This window comes from Bombus vancouverensis, chromosome 12 (genome assembly GCF_051014615.1).
Source record: "Bombus vancouverensis nearcticus chromosome 12, iyBomVanc1_principal, whole genome shotgun sequence".
NCBI lineage: Eukaryota > Metazoa > Arthropoda > Insecta > Hymenoptera > Apidae > Bombus > Bombus vancouverensis.
The window spans coordinates 11,087,685-11,114,068 of NC_134922.1; the positions used below are offsets into that span (position 1 = coordinate 11,087,685).

At 35.9% G+C, this 26,384-nt stretch overlaps 3 protein-coding genes across 8 annotated transcripts; all 3 read left to right on the forward strand.

Moving 5' to 3' along the window:
- The first annotated feature begins 67 nt into the window (after window positions 1-67).
- Window positions 68-6,711, forward strand: PPO (phenoloxidase subunit A3). Its single transcript, XM_033331138.2, has 9 exons — window positions 68-424; window positions 806-998; window positions 1,443-1,666; window positions 1,904-2,106; window positions 3,714-4,131; window positions 4,481-4,609; window positions 4,733-5,057; window positions 5,325-5,554; window positions 5,983-6,711. Exons 1-9 carry the CDS (start codon window positions 314-316, stop codon window positions 6,226-6,228), a joined length of 2,079 nt encoding a protein of 692 aa, XP_033187029.1. The 5' UTR covers window positions 68-313; the 3' UTR covers window positions 6,229-6,711.
- Window positions 6,712-7,446: 735 nt separating this feature from the next.
- On the forward strand, window positions 7,447-18,162 carry LOC117155323 (uncharacterized). Of its 6 annotated transcripts, XM_076623180.1 has the most exons (4): window positions 8,367-8,985; window positions 9,154-9,740; window positions 14,150-14,267; window positions 14,903-18,161. In XM_076623180.1, the coding sequence occupies exons 2-4, from the start codon at window positions 9,735-9,737 to the stop codon at window positions 17,212-17,214; spliced, it is 2,436 nt and encodes an 811-aa protein (XP_076479295.1). In that variant the 5' UTR covers window positions 8,367-8,985; window positions 9,154-9,734; the 3' UTR covers window positions 17,215-18,161. The 6 variants fall into 6 exon arrangements, with proteins under 6 accessions (XP_076479292.1, XP_076479295.1, XP_076479296.1 ...); XM_076623177.1 differs by lacking the exons at window positions 8,367-8,985; window positions 9,154-9,740 and adding an exon at window positions 7,447-7,502 and having other exon boundaries at window positions 14,903-18,162; XM_076623181.1 differs by lacking the exon at window positions 8,367-8,985 and having other exon boundaries at window positions 9,100-9,740.
- A 134-nt stretch (window positions 18,163-18,296) lies between these two features.
- Window positions 18,297-25,102, forward strand: LOC117155029 (uncharacterized). Its single transcript, XM_033330568.2, has 3 exons — window positions 18,297-19,943; window positions 20,812-20,938; window positions 21,807-25,102. The coding sequence occupies exons 1-3, from the start codon at window positions 19,926-19,928 to the stop codon at window positions 24,104-24,106; spliced, it is 2,445 nt and encodes an 814-aa protein (XP_033186459.2). The 5' UTR covers window positions 18,297-19,925; the 3' UTR covers window positions 24,107-25,102.
- Window positions 25,103-26,384: the final 1,282 nt, after the last annotated feature.

Consider the following 26,384-nt stretch of genomic DNA (forward strand, 5'->3'; position numbering starts at 1 on the left):
TCTTGCGGTTTTTAACGAAACCATCGTATCCTCTCGAGCTTCTATATAAAGCTGCGAGTGATTGCAATCATCAACAGTTTCTAGCACAGAGGCGTTAGTCGTTCGAGTCGTGACATTTTCCTTCTACTTTTTCCCTATTCGATCGTCCATAATAATCGAAGTTTTCCACGAGTTTCACCATTTCGTTAAATACTTGTCACACGACAAATTCATAGAAAACGTATATTGATTAACGCGCGGCGCGTAAAATTGCCATTAGTTGCGTTTCTTTCGTTTTTCTCACCATTATTCAATCCTAAAATTACCAGTCAAAATGTCGACTGATAAATCCGGTATTTTGTATCTATTTGACCGACCTGCCGAACCAGTTTATGTACCTAAAGGCGAAGATAAAGTCGCCTTTGATATTCCAGCCGCTTATTTGGTAAGTACTACTTTTTATCGGATTATCCGTTATTTTTAAATTATTCAAACAATAAATGATAATATCTTATTCGCGTGATTGGCAAATATCCGATTATTAGTTTGTTCCTGTGTCTTAAATAAATCTCGTGACAACGATGTCACAATGATCATACATATGAATTTTATAGACTAGAAAAACGTGGTAAAATACCATCAAAATCCACCAATGGTTACATTTCTATTCTTATAACGAAAAAATTAGATTTGAATGACGATTCCTATTATCTTTCCTTGATACGTACATTTCGAAAAATATTGCCTCAGATAGCTTACATTATAAATAACTCGTAGAATTTACTCTTCTTTTCACGATTTTATACGTTTCCAATCATCTACACAGCCGGACAGGTATCGTCCTGTCGCTACCCAAGTGTTCAATCGGTTCGGCGAGGATACAGATTCGAAACTTCAAGTGAAGCAGATTACACTTCCCGATCTTACTATCCCGATGCAACTTGGACGTCACCAGCCATTTTCGCTGTTTATTCCAGCGCATCGAAGAATAGCTACCCGGTTAATCGACATTTTCATGGGTATGTCACTGTTCCTTCATTTTTATAGTTTCTTATTTTCTTGCGTATAATTTTTCAAATAAAATTCAAGAGTCGTGTATTTCGTTAATTATACTAATAGTTCTTCACTATAACGAAATTTAAAGTGCGATCTATCCATTGCGAAACTGTTTATTCGTTAAAATGCAATTATAACTTTTGGAAAGATGACAACTATCCGCGACAAATTCGCAAATCGGTGTGTACAGCCCAAAAAAAAGGGAAAATATTATAAAGAAACGTAGTTCATCCAATACAATTGACACTCGTTTAATTTCGATCGTTAATTAAACCGCAAAATTCCCATTCAAAATTTACAATTCGAAATTTACGTTCGAAATTCATTATCAGAGAAAATGTTAGCTAATGAAAATTAGTTCCTAATATCGTCGATACTTGTTTCTAGTTTTACATCTTATGTCGCAGGTATGCGGACGTACGACGACTTTCTGTCGGTTGCGGTTTATTGTCGAGATCGTGTAAATCCAAATATGTTCATTTACGCGTTATCAGTGGCGATACTTCATCGTCCTGACACGAAGGATCTCCCAGTACCTCCATTGACCGAAGTATTTCCGGACAAGTACATGGACAGTTCGATATTTAGCAGGGCCAAAGAGGAAGCTAATCTGGTGCCCGAAGGTGCCAGGGTACGTGAAAGCATTTTGTCATTTGCAGATTCGTCAAATGATTACATTCGATAACTGACGTGATTTTAACGAGCAATTGCAAATAACTGTTTGGACGTCAAAGTAAAATCATACGACCATCGTCCTCATTTTTCACACTTTCCCGACTTTTCTGAGAGTTTCCGTAACAGTAAATAAATCCAATATTATTTACTTGTTTATTTTATTACTCTAACTAAGTGTTTTTCTCACGTGTAGGTTCCAATCGAAATTCCAAGAGATTACACAGCATCGGATCTGGATGATGAACATCGCGTCGCTTATTGGAGAGAAGATATTGGAATCAATCTTCATCATTGGCACTGGCACTTGGTATACCCGTTTGAAGGTGACATGCGCATTGTCAACAAGGATCGACGCGGAGAACTGTTTTACTACATGCACGAACAAATCATGGCGAGGTAAATGCATTCTTTTTTCTTTAAATAAAACCTGTCAAATCTCAATCGAGGTTTATTAAATCTCACGTAAGTGTATTTAGAAATATACACTAAATAAAAACCTAAATGTATTTTTTCATTTCTAGGCTACGAGTTTACAAATAGTAGTATCAGTGTTATGTTTAGACAAAGGGATCATTTAATGTTTGATTTTGCTACTACCGTTCCTATATTGAAAGATCATCGCAATTTTGTCCTCTTTTCAAGTTTCTCGTTAATTTTGACCGTGTCGTTTGAAATGTTGCCTTCTAACGAGATTATACAATTTAGAAGTTACGTGTGCACCTACGTGTAGCGTGAAAGATCAACAAGGAACATTAGCTCTTTACGAAAGAATTACAAAGGATAGGGTGTTTTATTTCTCGCATTTAAAAAATCTAAAAGTAGCTACTTTTTATTGTTAATTCAATGTTCTTATTCGTAATTACAGCCTATAACACTTCCGTTCATACTGACGTAGCGTTACATCCTCTAATTATATCTAACAATTGTAATGATGTAACCGATGCGATTGTATTTTGATGCATTCTCATAAAATGATTTATCGTTGGCAAGGTAAAAACTTAGTGTATCGAAGCTGCGAACATTATTACTTCAAATAAAGATATTTCCAATGAGAAAATGTACTTACTGTACGTATTGGGTTGGCAACTAAGTGATCGCGGATTTTGTCAATAATGAGACCACCCAATACGAACCACGATATTGAATTTAATTTAAACTGATTAATTTTCCATGCACGAGCGTATTTTCGCATTTTACACGGTTACACTGAATCATTTTTGTCCACGCTCTATTTTGTTTTCACTAAATTACTGCAAACAACGTTGGTAAAAAAGAACATCGCGTTTCATCGCATCGTCTTTCGTTCTCTTTCGTTTCTATTTGCTTTTGTATATTATAATACATATACAGGGTGGTTGGTAACTGGTGGTACAAGCGGAAAGGGGGTGATTCTACGCGAAAAAAGAAGTCGAAAATATAATATAAACTTTTTTTTTAATTTTCTTTTTTTCTCTTTCTTTTAAATTTTTCCATCGAGACAACTATCTACAGTGAGATCCGTTATATAACGTACCGCACGCGTACCGAGCGAAAATTCAAAGTCGATCTTCTCGAAAACAAAGCCTCGAACGAAAAATTTTTATTCTATATTTTCGACTTCTTTTTTCGCCTAGAATCACCCCCTTTCCGCTTGTACCACCAGTTACCAACCACCCTGTATATTTTTATATCTGTGTGCAATGAAATATTAAAAGCACATTACCCAGATTTTCCGAATTTCTCGTCATCTACATGAGCCACTGCACCAGCAAAGTTGCTATGGTCCCCCAAATTTCGTGCGTCAATCTTGCTCTTATCTCAGCGAACAACAATTCGCAACGTTTCAAAGAGAAGCCTAACGCAAAATCGTAACACCGATTTGCCAATAAAACTTGCCTCATATTTGGTTCAAACTGAAGGAACTTTTTAACGTCAGAAAAAATTTAATTAGACCAGAAATTACCGAGAGCGCGTAGAAGAGTTAAATTCGTCATTGATAGATAATAAACGTAACATTTTTTCAGATACAATTGCGAACGCCTGTGCAATCGGCTTGGACGAGTGAAGCGACTGCTTAATTGGCGCGAACCGATTCCGGAAGCTTATTTCCCGAAATTAGATTCTTTGGTTGCAAGCCGAACGTGGCCAGCTCGGCACAGCGGTGCTATACTTCGTGACATCAATCGACAGGTTGATGAACTAGACTTCGACATCCAGGATCTGGAAAGATGGCGTGATCGTATCTACGAAGCGATTCACACGGGATCTGTAATTAATGCGAGGGGCGAAAGAATTCCATTGACCGAGAAAGATGGGATCAACGTGCTTGGAAACATCATGGAGGCTAGCGTTCTGTCTCCAAACCAGAACCTTTACGGCGATCTTCATAACTTTGGTCATGTCGCCATTTCTTACATCCATGATCCCGATCATCGGTATTTGGTAAGCACGTTTAGGCCAATAATTCCTTTCTCAACGATTATAATTGGTTATTAGCGACTCGTTAAATAAAATCATAGCTCGAGTTTCATAATATTTGCAATATTTTTATGGCGTTGATTAAAATTATGCGAGCTAGCTCCTATACAGAAGGAATCGATGCGAGTGTTTCACGATCAGCAGAAAATTTAACGCAGGAATAAGATGAAGCGCAATAATTTTTGTATTATGCGTATCATATAGACAATCTTCCGTGGTTCATTTTCATTTCTTTTTTCTTCGTTCCTTGAGAGAGTAAACGCGTCGAGATTGCAGATTTGCATTGCTATTTTCTTTTCTCTTCTCTTCTTAGGAGACTTTCGGCGTTATGGGTGATTCGGCTACCGCTATGAGGGACCCCGTGTTCTACAGATGGCACGCCTTCGTCGACGATGTTTTCCAGGAACATAAAAACACATTGCCTCAATATACCGTGCAACAGGTATGAAATAATACTCGTATTCATCGTATAATTGAAAACCATGACTTACTGCTTCTTTTTGTTCGAAAGAAGGCCAACTTATGTTCGCCTTGATACATCCAATATATTTTTCGTTCTTTACAGTTGGACTTCCCAGGTGTGGAAATAGCGGATATCAAAGTGATGACTGATCGACAACAGAATGTTCTCAACACATTTTGGACCAAGAGCGATGTAGATTTGTCGCGTGGACTCGATTTCACTCCGCGTGGCGCCGTGCTCGCTAGATTCACTCACTTGAATCACGCTGACTTCACGTACAAGATTGTTGTTAATAATCGCAACAACGGAATACTAAACGGCACTGTTCGCATCTTCATAGGCCCAAAGGAGGATGAGCGCGGTCTACCATTCACCTTCAGGCAGCAGAAGAATTTCATGATCGAAATGGACAAATTCACTACTATACGTACGTTGCTGTATATCGTTAACTTTACTTTTATTCTCATTTCATCTGCTTCCAATCGAATATACTACTCGTTAAATTCCTTCAAATTTTCCCTCAGTTTCCTCGATATCAGATACAGGTTTTTGAAAATATTCTGCTAATCTTTATTCCAATTTGTTCTAATCTTATAATCGAGATACGGTTCGTTAGCTCAATCTACGCATAACGTAATTTTCCAATCTATCGTTGAAATGTTACAATAACATTTCTTCGTACATTTGATCGCAGTTCGTCCTGGACAGAATGTAATTGAACGCAAGTCAACGGAATCAGCTGTGACCATACCATTCGAACGAACTTTCCGCAATTTGAGTGAAAGGCCAGGAGGAGGTAGTACTTTGCAGCAGTTTAATTTCTGCGGATGCGGATGGCCGCATCACATGCTTGTACCAAAAGGCAGCAAAGAAGGTTTCCCCATGGAACTGTTCGTCATGGTGTCCGATTATAAGGATGACGCTGTGAGTGCCGCTTGTCGTTATTTTATAAAGATAATTGAAAAGATGAAACGCCTAAGTAAATAGAAAATTGTTTCCCCCGTTAGATATTATTACGAGTATGGTACTTTCGATATTCTACATAGATGCGCACATTACGCGCATTCCGTGCATTTTCCCACCTTCAAATTCCATAGAGACGCGTAGAAATCTACAATCTAATCGCGATTCGTAAAATTCTATTGAAATTTTCAAGCGCCTCGTAGTTGCATAGTTCTATGTTCCATTCTATCCTTTGTTCTTCTTGAGTGCGTATCTACAGAGATATAAGTTTGCAGAAGAATTCATAGTTTAATAAATTGTCGTGCAAACAGACTGTGGCATTAGAATTATAAATAACGAAATCAAAATTAATCGTAACTATAATCGTTTGTGTTGCTATAATCACGCAGGTTGTACAAGATGAGCCAAGTAGTTGCAAGGAAGCTGTGAGTTACTGTGGATTGAGAGACAAGAAGTATCCTGATGCACGTGCCATGGGATATCCATTCGATCGTCAACCACGTCCAGGCGTTGAAAATTTAGCTCAGTTCCTCACCGGAAACATGGCGGTAACTGAAGTAACAATTCGATTTTCCGACACGGTCGTACCTAGATCTAGATCCGGAAGTACAAGCAATAACTTAGCTTTTACATAATCGTGCGTGTTTATGGATAGTAAATAGATAGTCGGTATAATCTGTTGATTATACCGACGGAAACGTAGAATGGCAATTGTTCAAAGGTTGACCTTTTTATTTCTTACTATTTAGCTTTTCCTTCTATTTGGTATTGCGAAGCAAGTAAAATAGTATTTCTTCTCTCGTTGTTGGTAATTTCTTCAAACAACAGCTCTTTTTTTTAACCGAGTCATTTGTAACAAAAGTATGCGAACAAATTGTAATTTGCACAGATTGTTCGAATCAATGGAATAATTTTATAATAGAAGAAATTAAAAACTATTATATTTGTTTCGTCTACCGAGAAAGGAAAATTAATGTCGATGACTAACTCTACCTTTTACCTTTTAGTTATACTTTTTTACTTTCACTTTTTACTATTACTTTTAGTTATACTTTTATATTATAAAACACCAAATGTAACGTGTAAGACGCAAAAATAAAAGGCAAAAAAAAAACAAGTATTTAAAAATACGTAGACAAGTTTCGTTGATTTTAATTACCTGTATCATCTGTCATTAAAAAATAGTTATATTACATTCTGGAATCTGACATTCTGCCAATGTGTGTCATATACAGTGAAATGTTTTTTTTTTATTACTTATTTATTTACATTTTACAATTTGTCCAGTAGGACATTTGGTAAAATATTATAGCTTAGTGATATGGCAATATAGCATGTGGATGGCTACCCCCAGTGGGATACCATCTTCGAATTTGATTGATTTATTTCTTTAATGTGGTGAGTGTTTGTATGTTTGGTTATGTCCTTTGTGAGATCAGTTGGGTGCTTCCTTTTTAGTCTTCTTACAGTGAAAATGAAAGGTACTATTAAACGAAACATATACTGGCTAGCAAAGTTAAGGATCACGAAACTTTCAATAAAAAATTATCGATCATTGTACTTTCGTCACTTCGTGAAGAAAAATTGCACGTTAATTTACTTGCAACTATTTTAAAACTTTTTACTTGCACCTTGGTAAATTAACTTTCCCCGCAAATGCTTTTACATCAGCAAACTTGAAGTCCTAAAATCTTTACGATCTCAAAAATGGCACAAATTATGTACACGTGTCGAAGCTTGTAAATTTCAGTTACCGGTAGACTTTACGACCACGCTATACTTTCCAGGCAGGTATACCACGAGTAGGTAGACTAATTAACAACAATTCTTGCCTCAACTAAACCGTTCTGTGCTTCATCGAATAGTATAAATGCAGAGACTGGTTAAAACGAAGCGGAATAAATTCGCTGTAAGTAAATGTTTTACAAAAATAATTGATAAACTGCCATTGTATGAAATTTTGTCTGAAATTTTGTACCAAATCGTATTCGGGGAACATGTTACTTCTATTCCATATATTGTCATACTTTAAGAACGATATCTTGGTCTTCGCGTTTCCTGGTTAATTTTTCCAACTGTTTCGATGAAGTTTCAATTAAAAGACAGAATTCTTTCTCACGTTTTTCATATTACTAATTTAATTTAGCCATCGAATCCTAGAATAAAACAATATACGATACGAGCGGTGTTCATCAACTATAGTTCACCAAAATTACAAAACAATCAAATGAAATTATTCAAACTACCTACTGTCGCGGCGTAAAATTCAACGTATAAAATGAAACAATAATTTCAGCGTAACTTACCTCGTATAGAAAATGTTTTCTTAACCCTTAACTGCTGGCATGGAGTCATGCAACGCGTCAGACATTACACACACTGTCACAATCTCCAATTTGTGCCAAGGCGTATGAGCTAACTATTATACATAGTCCGTAAATTCAAATCAGAATTTTTTACCAAACGATCGCAGAGTTGTGATTCGAAATTCTAATACGAATAGAAAACGCATAGCAGACAGTTAATTTGCATTTCGCTGTACCAATTGAGATGTAATCTGAATCGTTTAGCAATGTTTGCTGAACGTGTGATTAGAGTTAGACTGTCAGGCTTTAATGTGTACCGGCTCTGCAATTAACGATAATCCGATTAAGGCCAATTGGGCACGAGCGCTTGTTCTCGCTCCAATAAAGCTGATTACGAACAGTAGAATAAATAGTTACAGTCGTCAGCGGGAAACGCAAGTTTCGCGAACACCTTAAACTTAAAACGTACGAATTTGTTTTCCTCGGACGAAAAAATCGAGTCGCGTGGTTCGCAGTGTTGGAAAATTTAAAACTGGTGTTATCAATGTGGTTATTTTACTGGGCTGAATTTAGAATGGATTTTCAAATGGATTTAGAATTGTACGAAGTGTTAGAGAAATTGAATCTAAGATTGGAATTAGGTTTTGTAGCATTCGTCGAGAAGGGCGAAAAATGTTCAATAAACATAGATTTTAAAATCGATCCTTTCGATGCTATATTAAATCTTATTCCGTTGTAAAGCAGCACGATATTTAAATTCAACATCTGCTATTTAATTTTTGAAATTCTACATATTATAATATTGAAAACTTTATCGAACCTATTCCTATTTTCGCACGTGTTAGTATATTCGATAGGAAAAATCGATAATATTATATAAATACATTTAGGAAAAAAGAAGTGTATGGATTAGATTTGAAAGTATGCACGTATTTACATACGTAAGTAGAAGATTTCTTTGCAATTTCCATCGCCCTGTTGATAAAGAAATAATATTATCGGTGACGGATGATGATACCGATAACAGATAAAGAAGATTTTGTTCCATAATTAGATGATCGATGAACAGCATCGTGCAAAGTATCAGTACGTAAATTTATTTGCAGAATTGCGACTATGTTTGCTAATAACATAATGGAAATGCATAAAATAGTTCAGATATTATATTTTCTACAATTTGATATTATAAATTTAGTTACGTATTTCATTTTTAAATGTAAATTAATATAATATTAATCTAATTTGCGTGAACAGAATATCAACCGTGGAATAGCCGTGATACGTATGTTAACAAAATTAAATCATACGTTAAAAAGTGGAAAGCCTGCTGTCTTCAAAAATATTATTCACTCGTCTTATAACTGTATATCTCTACAACTTAAAACTACAAGTTGAACTAGATATTCTGCCTTTAAAAACAATGGTTGGTAAAAATAGCTTTACTTATCAGAATTAAGCCACGCAAAAGATAAGGTTATATCATTCGAGAAAATGGCATGTTCTTTAATTGTAACATCGGTAATTCATGCGTGAAAGTGAAAATTAACTTTCGACGTATAAAATACGTGATTACGTATAATGTAATATAAAAGAAGACTGGAATAAAGGTGACATTAACGATAATACATGATAATAAATAACGTATCAAACTCTGATATGTACGATATGATCGTAAGATGTCACGTGAAATAGTAATTTGACAAAACACATTGTTAACTGGAATTGTTAACTAAACAAAAACAAACTGTTAACTAGCTAAAATTGTTGGTGACAGTGATAGCAGTAAATCAAGGGAATAGCCCAAAAAGCCACATTGTTTTCAAGTGCTTTCTATTATGCAAGTAAGTACATACTCTTCGTGTGTATCTTATTTTAATCTAATCTATTTAAAAGTCCACGTATGTAACACGCGCAAACCTCTTGAAACTTTTCATTTATAAACAAACGATTTCGTATATTTCACGATTGTTTTGACAATGCGCTTACGATACATCGTGAACGTAAATATAAGATTGCGAAAGATATTATTAGTATTTTTATTACTATTATTATTAGTATTTATTATTATTATTATTATTATTATATAGTACGGACACGATTCGTTATTTTATGCGAAAAATACGATAGAAGGAAAATATTGTACGACCGAGACAAAAAAGAACCTTTCTTTACTTCAAACTACACGATACTAAAAAAAAAAATGCTATACGTATACATTGATACATTATAAGAACTGATGGCTCGATTAAGAGCTCTTGTAATCTTCGCATAGTATCCAAGTTGCATTTTGTTCGTAGGATACCTATATATACGTATACCTATACGTATGTTTATATTGGCAAAGTAAAGCGATCGTCATATCGCGACAGTGGTTTGACAAACTCATCGACAGTCCTGGCTAACCGAATCAGCTGGTTGGGATTATTATCATTAACCAATGACACTATACACAAATATCCAACCGCATTACAATTATAGTTATTTTCCTAAATGGTAGGGTATTATATGTTTTTCAAGACGCTCGTTCATCGGTAAGAGAACGTCAAATACAGGAAAATTGAATCAATTGCACGACATAATGCAAAAATAAAACTCATCTCTCTAAAATACCGTTTCTAATTGAAATTTTTCTCGTATCCCTACTATCCTTGTTTCGTTATCAATTAAGGATTAAACATTGTGCTTTGAAACATTCAAACATCGTATCATCAGGAGTATGTCTAAACTTATTACTGGAATATCTCCCCATTCGTTACATGTGTCAGCGATACGAAGTAGCGATTAATAGCAGTCGCTAGATAAGCACCGGGCAACTAGAAATGACCGCAACACATTTTCCAACGTAACACCAAGTGCCGAAACTTCGTGGTCACAGAAAGTTTACACCCTTTTCATCCGGCGAACACATCGTCTGAGTTAACGAGAGACAACTTCGGTGACTGAGGTATTTATAAACGTGATTCGTAGTGGGAGAACGAATGGTAACGTAACATTGGCAAGTCAGATAAAAGTGGAAAAGCAAAGAAAACAGAGTTAGTGGAGAATGCACATCGCTATCATTCGCGTGTTTATTATGATTTATTAACGACTGCCACGGAAACATGTGCGATTGTAGGACGAGTGAAATGAGCAGTAGCCGAATTAACGAGTCGGTCAACATTAATTATGTACCTACATCGTGAAAACCACTCGGTACATTATGGTCTCTTTTGTGAGAAATTAAAAGTGTCATGACAGGAACTACGGATGTATTTGTGAGTATAAATGAATATACGTTTCTATTTGGTCGTAGGCTATTGCTTTTTCATGTGAAATCATTATTTTGCAGTTTGATTAGGTTATGTTATCGAGTACGAGGCTACGCGCGAATACATAGCGCGTGCGTGTATGCGTTTACATGCTGCACACGGCGAGCATGTGAAATGTTACCGGTCGCCAACTTACACATCTGTTGTATAATTTATTATGCATCGCTATGTATAATCGTGTATTACTAAGTATAATCGTGTGTTCTTATGTATAAACGTGAATTATTATGTACAACCAAGTATTACGATGCATAGTGCATCATATCGAGTAATTGTTTCTTTCTTTCCTTTTTTTTTTAAATTCATTTGTTATTTCGCCAGTGATCCGTTTTGTGGTGTATATACAACAGATTGTTATTCGAACGATTAATCGTATCAGAGCTGTTATTGCGTATTTTCATCATCCCAGTAATAGATCGACCTGCTTTGATATAATGTAACCGAGTGTAATACATTCGATACTAAGATGAAATTTCATTAGGTAAACAGAACGTAGACGATTTAAATGCGGCGTGAAATTAATTACGGGTACGTTTTCGCTCATTTAAATTTATCGATACTTTGATTCTGTCGGAATATAATAATTGAAAAGAAAAGAAAAAAAACTCTTCCCAAAGTATGCATGACTGGAGACCCACAATGTAACTTTTTGCACAAATCTGAATTAAACGAGAAAAAAATTATCAGTTTTTAAATAACTGGTGTTTTGCTACAGTTATATTAGTAAAATATCTAAATATGGCTGATACTTAAACGATTTTAACATATACGAATAAGTTCGCGAGTACTACGCCTATCCATAAAAGCTATGTCCGTAAAAATGACGCCCACAAAAGCTACGTCCATAAGAATTGCGTGCACGCAATTTTTAAACACTTGCAATCGAAACGATGTCAAAAGTGCTCACGTCTGATTGAAAATCAGTTGATTCCATGAATCAGTTTTCTACTTCAGTTGCATTTAACACTTTCCGTTTTGATTTCCGAGGAACGCAAGAGGCCAACGAACGACTGTTATCGCAGCCGGATAATATTGGATTGGCAACTAAGTGATTGCGGATTTTGTCAACACCACCTAATAACAAAATCCGCTATCACTTAGTTGCAAACCCAATAGCTCAAAGCCAATGTATACAAAAGCCCGATGATTCTTTGCGTCGTGAGCTTGAACGCAATCTTATTCGATATAATTGGGGCAAGTGCACCAGGAATCGAGCAATATTGTACACATTCGCAGAAATTATAGATACGATGTAAATGTACTCAGTGTACGAAGATGCAGATGCAAGGAGGGAAAATGATTTCTGCGAAGCGTTTTCCTACAGAGAAAGTTACAAACGAAAAAATATTTCGACACATGAGAGATCGTAGAAAATACGACAGTTTCAGTAGGAAACGTCGAAATAGAGGGAAAGTAAAGAGAACAAGAATTGCCGCGATAAAGGAAGCTATGCTTCAAGAAATTAAAGATAATTCAAATGCTGGATTATGATCGCAACGTAGCCGATGTAGCAAATGGAACAAAAATAAATAACAGTCGAAGCTGTGCAATTATTTTTGCTCATTTTAATTTCTATATTATAAGAAATATGTATCATATAATAGTTGGCATTCGACTGTTCTAACATTATAATTAGGACGTTTCCTAGATATAATAAGTACAAAAATATTATTGTTCTTATGTCGAAATATTTAAAATTAATTCGTTACATTTAAACATATAACAAGGAGAATTAGAAGTGTTTATGTGTTGAAATAATGTCGACTGTATGTAGAGGGGAAGTATCCTCAGAAGTACCCAGTATGTTTGTGGCAGTCGTGTAAATCGTACAAATCAATACGAAATCCGTTAATCGCGAGATTCAGTATAAAGATTTCTTACAGCTGTTCTCCTTTTGCGATAGATAATTCCCAATGATCTTTCGTGCAGTTTTTAAATAATTATGTGTAAACTGGGTTCTACAAATTGAAATATTGAAAATATATCGTGATTATATTATTGCGAGGAAGTACTTATTTCTCCTAGCATGTACCAGCTTAGGATGGTAAGCATTTAATATGATTACATGATAAATATTTTTGAAATAAACAGCTAGAAATTAAATATCGCAGAGTAACAAATCCTAAATTCTAATTGAATGAGAATATAAAAAAAGCGTCCGTTTGAGATACCTATTTTCAGCGAATTTAACTATTATTCTTTTATTTCCAAATATGGATTGGAATCCATAGCAATTAAAGTTTTGATTCCTACGTCTCTATTTAAAGTTTTGGCACATAATGAAATGTATTAACATATCGTGTCGATATTTAAAAGTCACAATAATCTTAAATCTTTGACCTTGTGTCTTGATCGATCGTGATCATTTAAAATTTTGAATCTTTCACCCTGATTTAAACCGTCACGACCCACCAACACATAAAGTTCAAAGCTTAAAACCGTTACGTCCTATAAATATCGAATCACATTCGAAGGTTCAAACTGTTCTTCGGTATTATCTGTACGACATGTTAATATATTTCATTATTTAGAAAAGATATTTAAGAAACATATAAAAACTGTTCAAATGATCATTGATTTGGAGGACAATCAAAGGAAATGATTTTAGAAGAATGTTTTCAAAAGCACAAGTAACCTTTAGCAAGCGTCAGTGAAGAACTCAAGTACGTCTTCTATCTATAATAACATCAAATAACATCAAGCTGTTTAATTGCAATTTGTTGCAGCAATTTTAATGCTATTCATAGAAATACCATAAATTGACTTTCTATTAAGATAGGAAAAAGAAACTTTTTAATTCTTTTGAAAAGATATTAATATTAAAATGCTTATTAATATCTTCTCCGCGGTTTGGAATTTATATTCGCTCAAAAGTTTGATTAGAATATCTAATTAGAATGGAATTATGGTTTCTATTCTTAACAAAGGTATCTGTTTTCCAGGTTCCCGGGAGATTTCCTGAGGGCAATGGTTTGGGTCGTGTCGTTTCATTACTGCAACGAACAGCTTATAGGCTGTGCAACGCAAAATTCCGGCGGCAATGGCTAGCATGTTTTTCCGGTTAGTTTTCACTCTTGATATTACGTCATGTGTTTATCTGTAATTTTAATATGCAGAATGCAATTTCCTTGGCTTCCTCGAATTGATGTTTCATAGTGGTGTTCCTGAACTATTTCTCAATTCTAATGACTTACGTACCATCGTTCAAAGTTGCACTTCTATTCCATCGTACATTAAAATAAATTTGACATTTCGATTCTGATATTCATCACACTGATTCTCTATTATATCATAAATCGAGTGCAGACTTTTATATATTTATGAGAAATCTGAAAGCGAAATAATGTTCATTATTACACATTAATACACATTAATACAGACTTATCGCAAGTCTCTAACAAATTTTACTATATGTAGTATTTTACTTCATGTAGTACTTTACTTAATGCACAAATAATGCGTATGGATTAACAGATTAATAATAAAATAGTTAAGAAATAAAACTAGTGGAAAGCATTCCACCTAACATCGCGAAGAGTCAAATTACTTATAGCCTGCGGTATGTATTAATTATAAATATATTAATAGTATATATTAAAAATATGAATTTGCATAAATATATGCAATGTAATTATAAAACAACCGGACTACAATTAACATATGCTATATATAGCATTGCTTGTTTCTCATTCCAGCAACGCTCAGCATGGTCATAGTCGGTACAGTCTATGGATGGACAACAGCTTCACTCCTCCATCTAACATCTGGGACCGGTGGCGTGCCGCTAACGTTAACACCCGACGAATCTTCATGGATCGTTTCTTTGACAGTACTTGGTTCAATGTTCGGCTCACTTGTGGGTGCCAAGTTGGCCGATCTCATCGGTCGTAAATACTGCCTCCTTTCATGCTGCGCAATTTTCATCTTAGGCTGGCTCAACGTCTACACCGCAACTTCCGTGCCAAACCTATACCTTGCTCGGGTGATTCTCGGTATAGGCGTTGGTATTGCCTACACGATAAATCCCATGTACGTGTCAGAAATCGCCGACATCAACATCAGAGGCGCCCTAGGTACTCTAATCGCAGTGAACGTATTTAGCGGGTCACTGCTTACCTGCATTCTAGGAAACTGGCTGACGTACAGATCACTCGCGATAGCTCTTGTAATACTATCCTGTGTATCCTTCTTGTCGAACACGTGTTTTCCCGAAACTCCGTATTTCTTGGTGGCAAAACGTCGAAAGAAGCAAGCATGCAAGTCGATAACATATTACAGAAGCATCGTAGATCCTCGCGAAGTCAAAGTCGCACTACGTGCTCTACAACCACAAATCACATGCAAATTACAACCACGATCCAGCTCATCATCCGGGAGTGGTTATGCCTCAATATCCTTACGGGAATTACCCACAGACCCCAGCCGGGAACTAGTAGACACAGAACCCAGGTCCGATTTAAACTTACCATCCAGTAGCGATTCACAGTCACAATCCATATCCGTAACACACTCGGCAGTCATATGCAATCTACAACCGCAAACCACAGGTGAGTTACCCCTACAACCCCCGTGCGAGTTTCACCCACAACCCACAAGCGAATTACACCTACCACCCAACAGCAAAGTACACCCACCATCCACGAGCGAAGTACACCCACCATATACAAGCGAAATACAACCAGGACCCACAAGCAAAATACAACCAAAACCCACAAGCGAAATACAGCCAGAACCCACAAGCGAAATACAGCCAGAAAACACAAGCGAAACACATCCAGAACCCACAAGCGAAACACATCCAGAACCCACAAGCGAAATACAGCCAAAAACCACAAGCGAAATACACCAGCCATCCACAGGCGAAATACAGCCAGAACCCACAAGCGAAACACATCCAGAACCCACAAGCGAAATACAGCCAAAAACCAAAAGCGAAATACACCAGCCATCCACAGGCGAAATACATCCAGAAACCACAAGCAAAATACACCAGCCATCCACAAGCAAAATACACCAGCCATCCACAAGCAAAATACACCAGACATCCACAAGCAAAATACACCAGCCATCCACAAGCAAAATACACCAGCCATCCACAAGCAAAATACACCAGCCATCCACAAGCAAAATACACCAGCCATCCACAAGCGAAAGTCGCTCAGGAACCACAGGACCCTCACAATCCAGTGTCAATTTCCCCTCACCATGCAGTTGCGAATCATGCACACTATCCACTGTGGAATCGATTTGGTCCAATGAGCCATACGTAGATGTAACTAAAGAAACCTGGTTAACCAAGCTGCGAGTAATACTACAACCAAACAACAGGAAAGCTTTATTTATCATGCTTGGCTTGATCATGGCACAACAACTTGGCGGAAACTTCATCACTATGCAGTATCTGGGGGTGTTGTTTAGCAAAACAACGATCGGTATTGAACCAAAGGTAGCGACGATTTTGGTCCTAACTGTCGGCCTTATATCTAGCACTTTATCCACCATAACAGTGGAATCCGTTGGAAGAAGAACACTTTTGATTCTGTCTACGCTTGGCTCGTGTTTTACATTGATGATTCTGGCAATTTATCTTACGTTAGATCAATATAAGTTTGACGTTTCCAACGTCTCAACTCTTCCCGTTATCGACCTAATTATATATCAAGTAATGTTTCAAATTGGATTAGGTACGTTACCCAATGTTTTCCTATGCGAGTTATTTCCTACGGAACTAAAAGGCATTGTTGGTGCCATCATTGTGATTTTCGATGGTATAATTGGTTTTATCGTGTCGAAACTGTATCAAGTGATTACCGATAATGCAGGATCGTCTGCGGTTTACTTTATCTTCTCGACATCATGCTGTTTGGCATTTCTGATGGTGTTCGTGTGGGTACCGGAAACAAAAGGAAAAACGTATTGCGAGATTGAAGCGCTTCTAGTTGGTAAAAATTTGAATTCACCGAATGAAGAAGTTCGAACCGCTGAAATGGATATTCGTAGAATATGACAGGAAAAATTGCACCGTACGTCCGTGGCACGGTGTCTACTTACTCGGAATATTTTATTTCTCATTTTTATTAGCATAACGATAAAGATTTACAATTTTATCAGAATATGCAATTTTTGTAGTAACATAGTACTATTCGTTTGTACATGTAGTTTTAGAAATGTGTCGAACGAAGGTGATGGTCATTTACAAACATATATATCGCATAAATTGACTTGCATTGAACTTAGAGGAATACATGTTCTCAAACTAAACTTTTTATCCATTTCATAACACGAACAATGTAACAATATCATTTAACTCGAGATAACTGAACAGCAGCTTGCAAAAGTTACAGAAGTAACATATTAAAGACTGACACGATGACATAACACAGTCAAGAACAATTCTTTATATATCAACTGTTATCTATGCTGTTATTTTTTGCTTTTTGCAATATATAACATATGTATATCGCAAATACATATGTTAATATTGTTACAATAAACAGCAAGTATGCTGAAAAAGTCAGTATTTATGCTAAAAATAATGTAATATAATTAACATAACACATAGTTAATAAGTACTTATATTACATTGTGGTTGTCGCTGATAAGCATATGTGTTTACATATATAAATATATATGTGTAAGACGCGGTTTTTCGGCGCCATATTATAGTTATTACTGAAAAATATTTGAATATGTTAGTTCGAATATAATAGTAATTACTGTATCATAACACAGTGATAAATATCTAGCCTCGTCTAGAGGGAATTCTATCCAACTGTCGAACGTTATTTTCGGTAAATTATGGCTATAATAATAGTGTTCAGTTCAGAAATTTATAACATTTCCTACTTTTAATATACGATAATTATTAAATGGCAAAAAGTTAAATATCTATGATTTAATAATGTTATGACTATCAATAATTATGTATTTAATGTGTATCTTTTAAACAGTTATCTTATTAAAAAGCTACAAGAAACATGGAGTTACTGTCTATACATAAAATCACAAACAAGATTTTGAATATTCTATTTTATTTAAGTTTTATTGCAGACGAATTTCTTACAGACACACCCAGTGGAAATTAATTAAAGGAGTTCGAATAAAGACGAGTCAACTGTAATAACAAATAGTGCTGAGGTTCTAAACCTACGTCATGCAAAATCGGTAACGTCGAGAACGATATTAACATGGTAAGAAAACCTCCGAGTTCACTGGGTAAAGTACTCTGAATAGCAAATTTCATCTTCCACGGTAACATTACCCCTCCTCTTTTCCAAAATATTACTCATTTTGTATAAAAGATTCCGGACAAATTCTTTATTTCCATTCATTTGAAAAATATTAGCTCTTCGATCGTTATGGAAAACAAATAACAAAAAGAGCTTTAAAAATGACAGAAGCGGAAATTTAAACCTGAAAGTAAAGATTTAGTTAAACCAAAAACTAAATGTCATTTATATTATAGTTCTCTGTGAGATGCTAATTCGTATATGTATCGATATTTCGCACATTCACTATTACAAATAATTGGTCTAGACGTAATATTATATGGGACTCTGTGTTGCGTGTTCTGAAATACCGACATCGAAAAATATCAGTGTTTTTCATGCTCCCTACGATTCATAACGTTGCGTCGCGACGGTTGTAATTATCTGAAAAGGCTACTCGCTAATGAAAACAAAAAATAATGAAAATAAAGAGGAAACATCCGCAAGTAAAGGTTGGATTTTTAATAATAAAAAATAATCCATGCACTCAAAACCACCGAATGACAAAATCCGCAATCATTTAGTTTCATACTCAATAGCTCAAAGCCAATGTATACAAGAGTCCGATGATTCTTTGAGTCGTGAGTCTGAACGCAATCTTATTCGATGTAATTGGGACAAGTGCACCAGGAATCGAGCAATACTGTACACATTCACAGAAATTATAGATACGATGCAAGTGTACCGAGTGTACGGAGATGCAGATGCAAGGAGGGAAAATGATTTGGGCGAAGCTTTTCTCTACTGAGGAAATTTCAAACGAAGAAGTGTTTCGACGCGTGAGAGATCGTAGAAAATACGACAGTTTCAGTAGGAAACGTCAAAATAGAGCGAAAGTAAAGAGAACAAGAATTGCCGCGATGAAGGCACCTATGCTCCAAGAAATTAAAGATAATTCAAATGCTGGATTATGATCGCAACGTAGCCAATGTAGCAACATAGAACAAAAATGACTAATAGTCGAAGCTGTGCAATTATTTTTGCTCATTTCAATTTTTATATCATAGGAAATATGTATCATATACTAGTTGGCATTCGACTGTTCTAACACTATAATTAGGATATTTCCTAGATATAATATGTACAAAAATATTATTGTTCCTATGTCGGAATATTTAAAATTAATTCGTTACATTTAAACAAATAACAAGGAGAATTAGAAGTGTTTATGTGTTGAAATAATGTCGACTGTATGTAAACAGGAAGTAGCCCCAGAAGTACCCAGTATGTTTGTGGCACTCGTGGAAATCGAACAAATCGATACGAAATCTGTAAATCACGAGATTCAGTGTAAAGATTTCTTACAGTTGTTCTTTTTTTGCGATAGATAACTACCCAAGATCATTCGTGCATTTTTTAAATAATTATGAGTGAATTGGACTCTACGAATTGAATTATTGAAAATCTATCGTGATTATATAATTGCGTAAAAATACTTATTTTTGGCAACATGTCCCAGCGTAGGGCGGTAAGCATTTCATATGATTATACAATATATATTTTTGAAATAAACAGTTAGAAATTAAATATCGCAGAGTAACAAATTCTAATTGAATGAGAATATAAAAAAAGGGTCCGTTTGAGATACCTATTTTCAGCGAATTTATCTATTATTCTTTTATTTCCAAATAGAGATACGAATCCATAGCAATTAAAGTTTTGATTCCTACGACTCGATTAAAAGTTTTGGCAAATAATCAAATGTATTAACATATCGTGTTGATATTTAAAAGTCACAATCATCCGAAATCTTTGACCTTGTGTATGGATCGATCGTGATCATTTAAAATTTTGAATCTTCCACCCTGATTTAAACTGTCACGACCCACCAAAACATAAAGTTCAAAGCTTAAAACTGTTACCTCTCATAAATATCGAATCATATTTGAAGGTTCAAACGATTCTTCGGTATTATCTATACGACATGTTAATATAATTCATTAATTTCAAAAAATATTTAAGAAATATATAGAAACCTTTCAAATGATTATTAATTTGGAGGACAATCAAAGGAAATGATTTTAGAAGAAAGATGTCGAAAGCATAAATAACCTTTAGCAAACGTCAGTGGAAAACTCAAGTTCGTCTTCTATCTATAATAACATCAAATAACATCAAGTATATTTTAAAGCTGTTGATAGAATACCATAAATTGTATTTCTATTAAGAAAGGAGAAAGAAAATTGTTTAATTGCTTTGAAGAAATATTAATATTTAAATACTTCTTAATAGCTTTTCCGTGATTTGGAATTTGTATTAGCTCAAAAGTTTGATTAGACTATCGGATTAGAATTGAATTATGATTTCTATTCTTAACAAAGGTATCTGTTTTCCAGATTCCCACGATCTCTCCTGAGCACTCGCCTGAGGGCGGAGGTTCAGATCTTGACGGTTTATTTTTTCTATGGGAATGTCCTAGTTTCTGCGACGAACAACGCCGGCGATTGCTGGCATGTATTTCCGGTTAGTTTTCACTCTTGATAATACGTCAAGTACTTATCTGTAATTGTAAGACGCAGAATGCAATTTCCTCCCCCCCTCCGCCGGAATTGATGATTCGTAGTGATGTTCCTAAATTATTTCTCACTTCTACTGACTTGCATACCATCGTTTAAAATTGCATTTCTATTCCATCCTACATTACGATAAATTTAACATTTCGATTCAGATATTCATCGCATTGATGCTTTGTTATATCATAAACCAAGTGCGGACTTTTATATATTTATGAGAAATCTGAAAGCAAAAAAATGCTCATTATTACACATTAATATACCTAGACCTAACGCAAGTCTCTAACAAATTTTACTTCACGTAGTATTTTACTTAATGCACATATAATGCGAATTGATGAACAGATTAATAATAAAATAGCTAAGAAATAATACTAGTGGAAAGCATTCGTGCTAACATCGCGAAGAATCCATTTACCTATAGCCTGCGGTATGTATTAATTATAAATATATTAGTGTTAAGGTATAGAGAGGATTCGGGAAAATAAATAATTTACTTTATTCACACACAACAGCTATACATATATATTACACTCTGAAGACCTCGATTATCATCTTACACGCACGCTTGTTGTCAACATACTATTCTAGATTCTTCTAACAGTTACCAATTGTCTTTTGTCTTATGTGAGACCTGAACTTCCTCTGACGCTTACACACATTGACATGTACAGTATAATGTATCATCTACCTAACAATTAGTAGTATATATTAAAAATACAAATTTGCGTAAATATTCGCAGTGTAATTATAAAACGACCGCACTACAATTAACATATGCTATATGTTATATATGCATTAACTGTTTCTCATTCCAGGAACGATAACCATGTGCTTGGTCGGTACAGTCTACGGATGGACAAACTCTTCATTTCTCCCTCTAACAACTGGAATCGACGACGTGCCGCTAAGGTTAACATACGACGAATATTCATGGAGCGTTTCTTTGACAGTACTTAGTTCAATGATCGGTTCACTTCTGGCTGCGCACTTGGCCGATCGCATCGGTCGTAAATACTGCCTTATTGCATGCAGCATAACGTTCACCTTAGGCTGGCTCCACATGTACTTCGCAACTTCTGTGCGAATGCTATACTTTGCCAGAGGGATTCTCGGTATAGGCGTTGGTATTGCCCGCACGATAAATCCCATGTTCCTGTCAGAAGTTGCTGACATCAAACTCAGAGGACGCCTGGGTACTTTAATCGCAGCGAACGTACATTTCGGGACACTACTAGGCTATATTCCTGGACTCGCGCTGACGTACACGTCACACCTGCTGGCTATTGTAGGAATATCCGCTATATCCATCTTGCCGCTCATATACATACGCGAAACTCCGTATTTCTTGGTGGCAAAAGGTCAAGAGGAGCAAGCATGCAAGTCGATAGCATATTACAAAGGCATCGAATATCCTGATCAAGTGAGAGTAGAACTACGTGCTCTACGCGCAGAAGCCAGATACGGATTACACCAACAATCCACAAGCGATTTACACTCACAATCCAGAAGTAGTTCACCCCCACCGTACAATATCCTTTTCCCCCCACAATCTATACGCGAAACACACTCAGACACCACACAGGAAGTAGTAGGCACAGAAGCCACGTCCGATTTAAACTTACCATCCAGTAGCGACTCACACTCACAATCCATAACCTCAGTACACTCAAAATTCAAATGCGAAGTACGTAAACAAGCCACGGGCGAATTACGCGTAGAATACTCGCGCGTCTCGCACGGACTACCGCTCCAAACCACGCGCGAATTACACTCACAATCCGCAAGCGACTTGTACCGACCATCCACTAGCCAAATACACCGGCCCCCGACAAGCCAAATACACCCAGACTCCACATGCGAAATACACCAAGCATCCACAAGCGAAAAGCATCCAGAAGCAACATGCGAAATATACCCAGAAACCACAAGCGAAATACTCCCAGAAACCACAAACGATATATACCGACCATCCACAAGCCAAATAAACCGACCATCCACAAGCGAAATACCTCCAGAAATCACAAGAGAAATACACCCAGAAGCAACAAGCGAAATACACCCAGAAACCATAAGCGGAATACACCAAGAAGCAACAAGCGAAATACACCCAGAAGCAACAAGCGAAACACACCCAGAAACCACAAGCGAAATACACCCAGAAGCAACAAGCGAAATACACCCAGAAACCACAAGAGGAATACACCCAGAAACCACAAACGAAATACACCGACCATCCACAAGCCAAATACACCGACCATCCATCAGCCAAATATTCCCCGAAACGAGAAGCGAACTACACTCACGAGCCAGAAGCGATTTACGCACACAATTCAGAGTGGATTCACAAGCATCAACGGATATATCTGAGCCATACATGGATTTAACTAAATATACCTGTTTAGAAAAGCTGCGAGCAATACTACAACGGAGCAACAGGAGAGCTCTGTTTATCATGCTTGGCTTGATCATGGCACAACATCTTAGCGGTAACTTCACCGCTACGCAGTACCTGGAAAATATCATTAGCAGAAATGCGACCTTTATACTTGGATATAGCGATATGATTTGTTTGGAGATTGTCCGCCTTTTATCTAGCTATTTAATCGCATTAAGAGTGGATTCGTGTGGAAGAAGAAAACTTTTAATTATGTCTGCGACTGGGACGATTTATATATCGTTTCTTTTAACATTCTATTTTTACTCACCTAAACATAGTTCTATCGATTCCGCCATGTCTTTTATTCCCATTTCCCATTTTCTTTTGTATCAAGTAGTGTTTCACATTGGTTTAGGTGTATTACCCAATGTTTTCCTATGCGACTTATTTCCTACGAAATTAAAAGGCATTGTTGGTGCCATCGTTGTGATTTTCGATGGCATAATTGGTTTTACCGCGTCGAAACTGACTCAAGTGATTACCGATAATATAGGAGTGTTTGGGAATTACGCGTTCTTCTGGATATCATGCTTAATGGCATTAGCGATGATGTTCGTATGGGTACCGGAAACGGGAGGAAAAACATATCGCGAGATTGAAGAGCTTCTACTTCGTGAAAATTTTAATTTTTTGGATGAAGAAGTTAGCACCGATGAAATGGATAGTAGTGAAATATGACAGGAAAAATTGCACCGTACGTCCGTGGCACGGTGTCTACATACTCGGAATATTTTATTTCTTATTTTTAGTAGTATAACGATAAAGATCTTCAATTTTATCACGATGTGCAATTTCTGTAGTAACGGAGTTTTATACGTTTCTAAGTGTAATTTTAGAAATGTGTCTAACAAAGCTGATGGTCATTTACAAACATAGGCATCCTGTAAATTGACTTGCATTGAACTTAGAGGAACACATGTTCTCAAACTAAGCTTTTTATCCATTTGATAACACGAAAAATATCAATTAACTCGAAATAATTGAACAACAGTTTGCAAAAGTAAGGAAAGTAATATATTAAAGAATGACAAGGTGACATAATACTGATAAGAACAATTTTTAATATCACAGCTGTTACCTATGCTGTTATTTTTTGTGTTGCAATATATAACATATGTATAAAACATATACATATGCTAATATTGTCACAATAAACAGCAGGTATGCTGAAGAAGGCAGTATTTATAGAGAAAATAATAGAATATAATTAACATAACACATTGATAATAACTACTTATACTACATTGTGGTTGTCGCTGATAAGCATATGTATATGCATATGCAATTATATATATATATATATATGTAGGACATGGTCTCTTCGGCGTTATAATATAGTTATTACTGAAAAATATTTGAATATGTCAGTTCGAATATTACAGTAATTACTGTATTATAACATAGTGATAAATACCTAACCTTGTCCAATAGAAATTCTATCGAACTGTTGAATGTTATCTTCAGTAAATAATAGCTATAATAATAGTGCTCACTTCAGAAATTTATAATATTTCCTACCTTTAATATACGATACTTGACACGAAAAATTAAATATCGACAATTTTATAATGTTTTGTCTATCAACAATTATGTATTTATTGTATATCTTTTGAAGAATTATCTTCCTTATTAAAAAGCTACAAGAAACATGGAAACATTGCTATCTATGTATAAAATCACAAACAAGATATTGAATGTTCTGTTTTATTTAAGTTATATTATAGACGAATTTATTACAGACACCCCTAGTGGAAATTAATTACAGGAGTCCGAATGAAGACGAGTCAACTGTAATACCAAATACCGCTAAGGTCCTGATCCTACGTCATGCTAACTCGGTAACGTCGAGAACGTTATTAAAATGGTAAGAAAACCACCGAGTTCACTGGGTAATGTACTCAGAATACGGACCTTCTCAACCACGGTTCCATCGCCCCCCTCTTTCACAAAATATTACAAATTTTGTATAAAAAAATTCGAACAAATTCTTTCTTCCCATTTATTTGCAAAATATTAGTTCTTTGATCGTTATCGAAAACAACAACAAAAAGAGCTTTAAATACGACAGAAGCGAAAATTTAAACCTGAAAGTAAAGATTTAGTTAAACCAAAAACTAAACGTCATTTCTATTATAATTCTCTGTGAGATGGCAATTCGTATATGTATCGATATTTTGCATATTCACTATTATAAAAAAGCGACTAGACGTGACATTATACGGGGCCTCTGTTTCGCGTCTTCTGAAATACCGATATCGAAATATATCAGTGTTTTTCATGCTCTCTACAAGTCATAACCTTGCGTCGCGACGGTTGTAATTATCTGACAAGGATACTCGCTACATTTCCATTATATGATCGTTTGAATGTGCTCCGTTTTATATACTTGGAATTAAGTTATGAAAATTTATAAATGGTTGTATGATATTCTGATGCATAGTAAAATTTAAAAATCTAAAAAATTAAAATAATAAATTCATTATCCTGATAATAAATCTAAAACAATAACATCAATTCCTAACTTTTAAATCAACGATGTAAATATACGATCACATGGCATAGTCGCTTGCGCATGTTCTGGTTGCATGCAGGTCAACGTGCACTGCATAGCGCTTTCTATTAGTAAGTCGCCCCAAGAACACATCTGTTCTAGCGACTGCTCGATGTTTGCGCGGGATCGCGGGAGTTGTCGTCGCGCCGGTGATGCTTGCGAATCTGTTAGGGATTCAGTCGTGGATTTGCAGTTCTGTCTGATTGGTACTTGGGTACTCGGACAGGGACCTGCAATTTCACGTCCTCCGTAATTCTGTTCGAGTGGCGCAGGGATGGACGCCACTCGTTCAGTTGGGGCCGTGCATTCCTAATTCTGTTCAGTGGCAGGCCCATGGTTAAGTAGAGTGAGACCTCGACATTCCTGTCAATAGGTTGAATGTCGAGATCGATGTGCAGTGATAAG

What these genes read in the sequence shown, in the direction of transcription:
- PPO (XM_033331138.2), top strand. Translation starts at nt 314, where the DNA reads ATGTCGACTGATAAATCCGGTATTTTGTATCTATTTGACCGACCTGCC. An exon ending in GTTAATCGACATTTTCATGG is followed by an intron (nt 999 to 1,442) that starts GTATGTCACTGT and finishes CTTATGTCGCAG; the next exon opens with GTATGCGGACGTACGACGAC. An exon ending in TGGTGCCCGAAGGTGCCAGG is followed by an intron (nt 1,667 to 1,903) that starts GTACGTGAAAGC and finishes TCTCACGTGTAG; the next exon opens with GTTCCAATCGAAATTCCAAG.
- LOC117155323 (XM_076623177.1), top strand. Translation starts at nt 7,464, where the DNA reads ATGCAGAGACTGGTTAAAACGAAGCGGAATAAATTCGCT. An exon ending in CGAAGCGGAATAAATTCGCT is followed by an intron (nt 7,503 to 14,149) that starts GTAAGTAAATGT and finishes TCTGTTTTCCAG; the next exon opens with GTTCCCGGGAGATTTCCTGA. An exon ending in ATGGCTAGCATGTTTTTCCG is followed by an intron (nt 14,268 to 14,902) that starts GTTAGTTTTCAC and finishes TTCTCATTCCAG; the next exon opens with CAACGCTCAGCATGGTCATA.
- LOC117155029 (XM_033330568.2), top strand. An exon ending in ATTGCTGGCATGTATTTCCG is followed by an intron (nt 20,939 to 21,806) that starts GTTAGTTTTCAC and finishes TTCTCATTCCAG; the next exon opens with GAACGATAACCATGTGCTTG.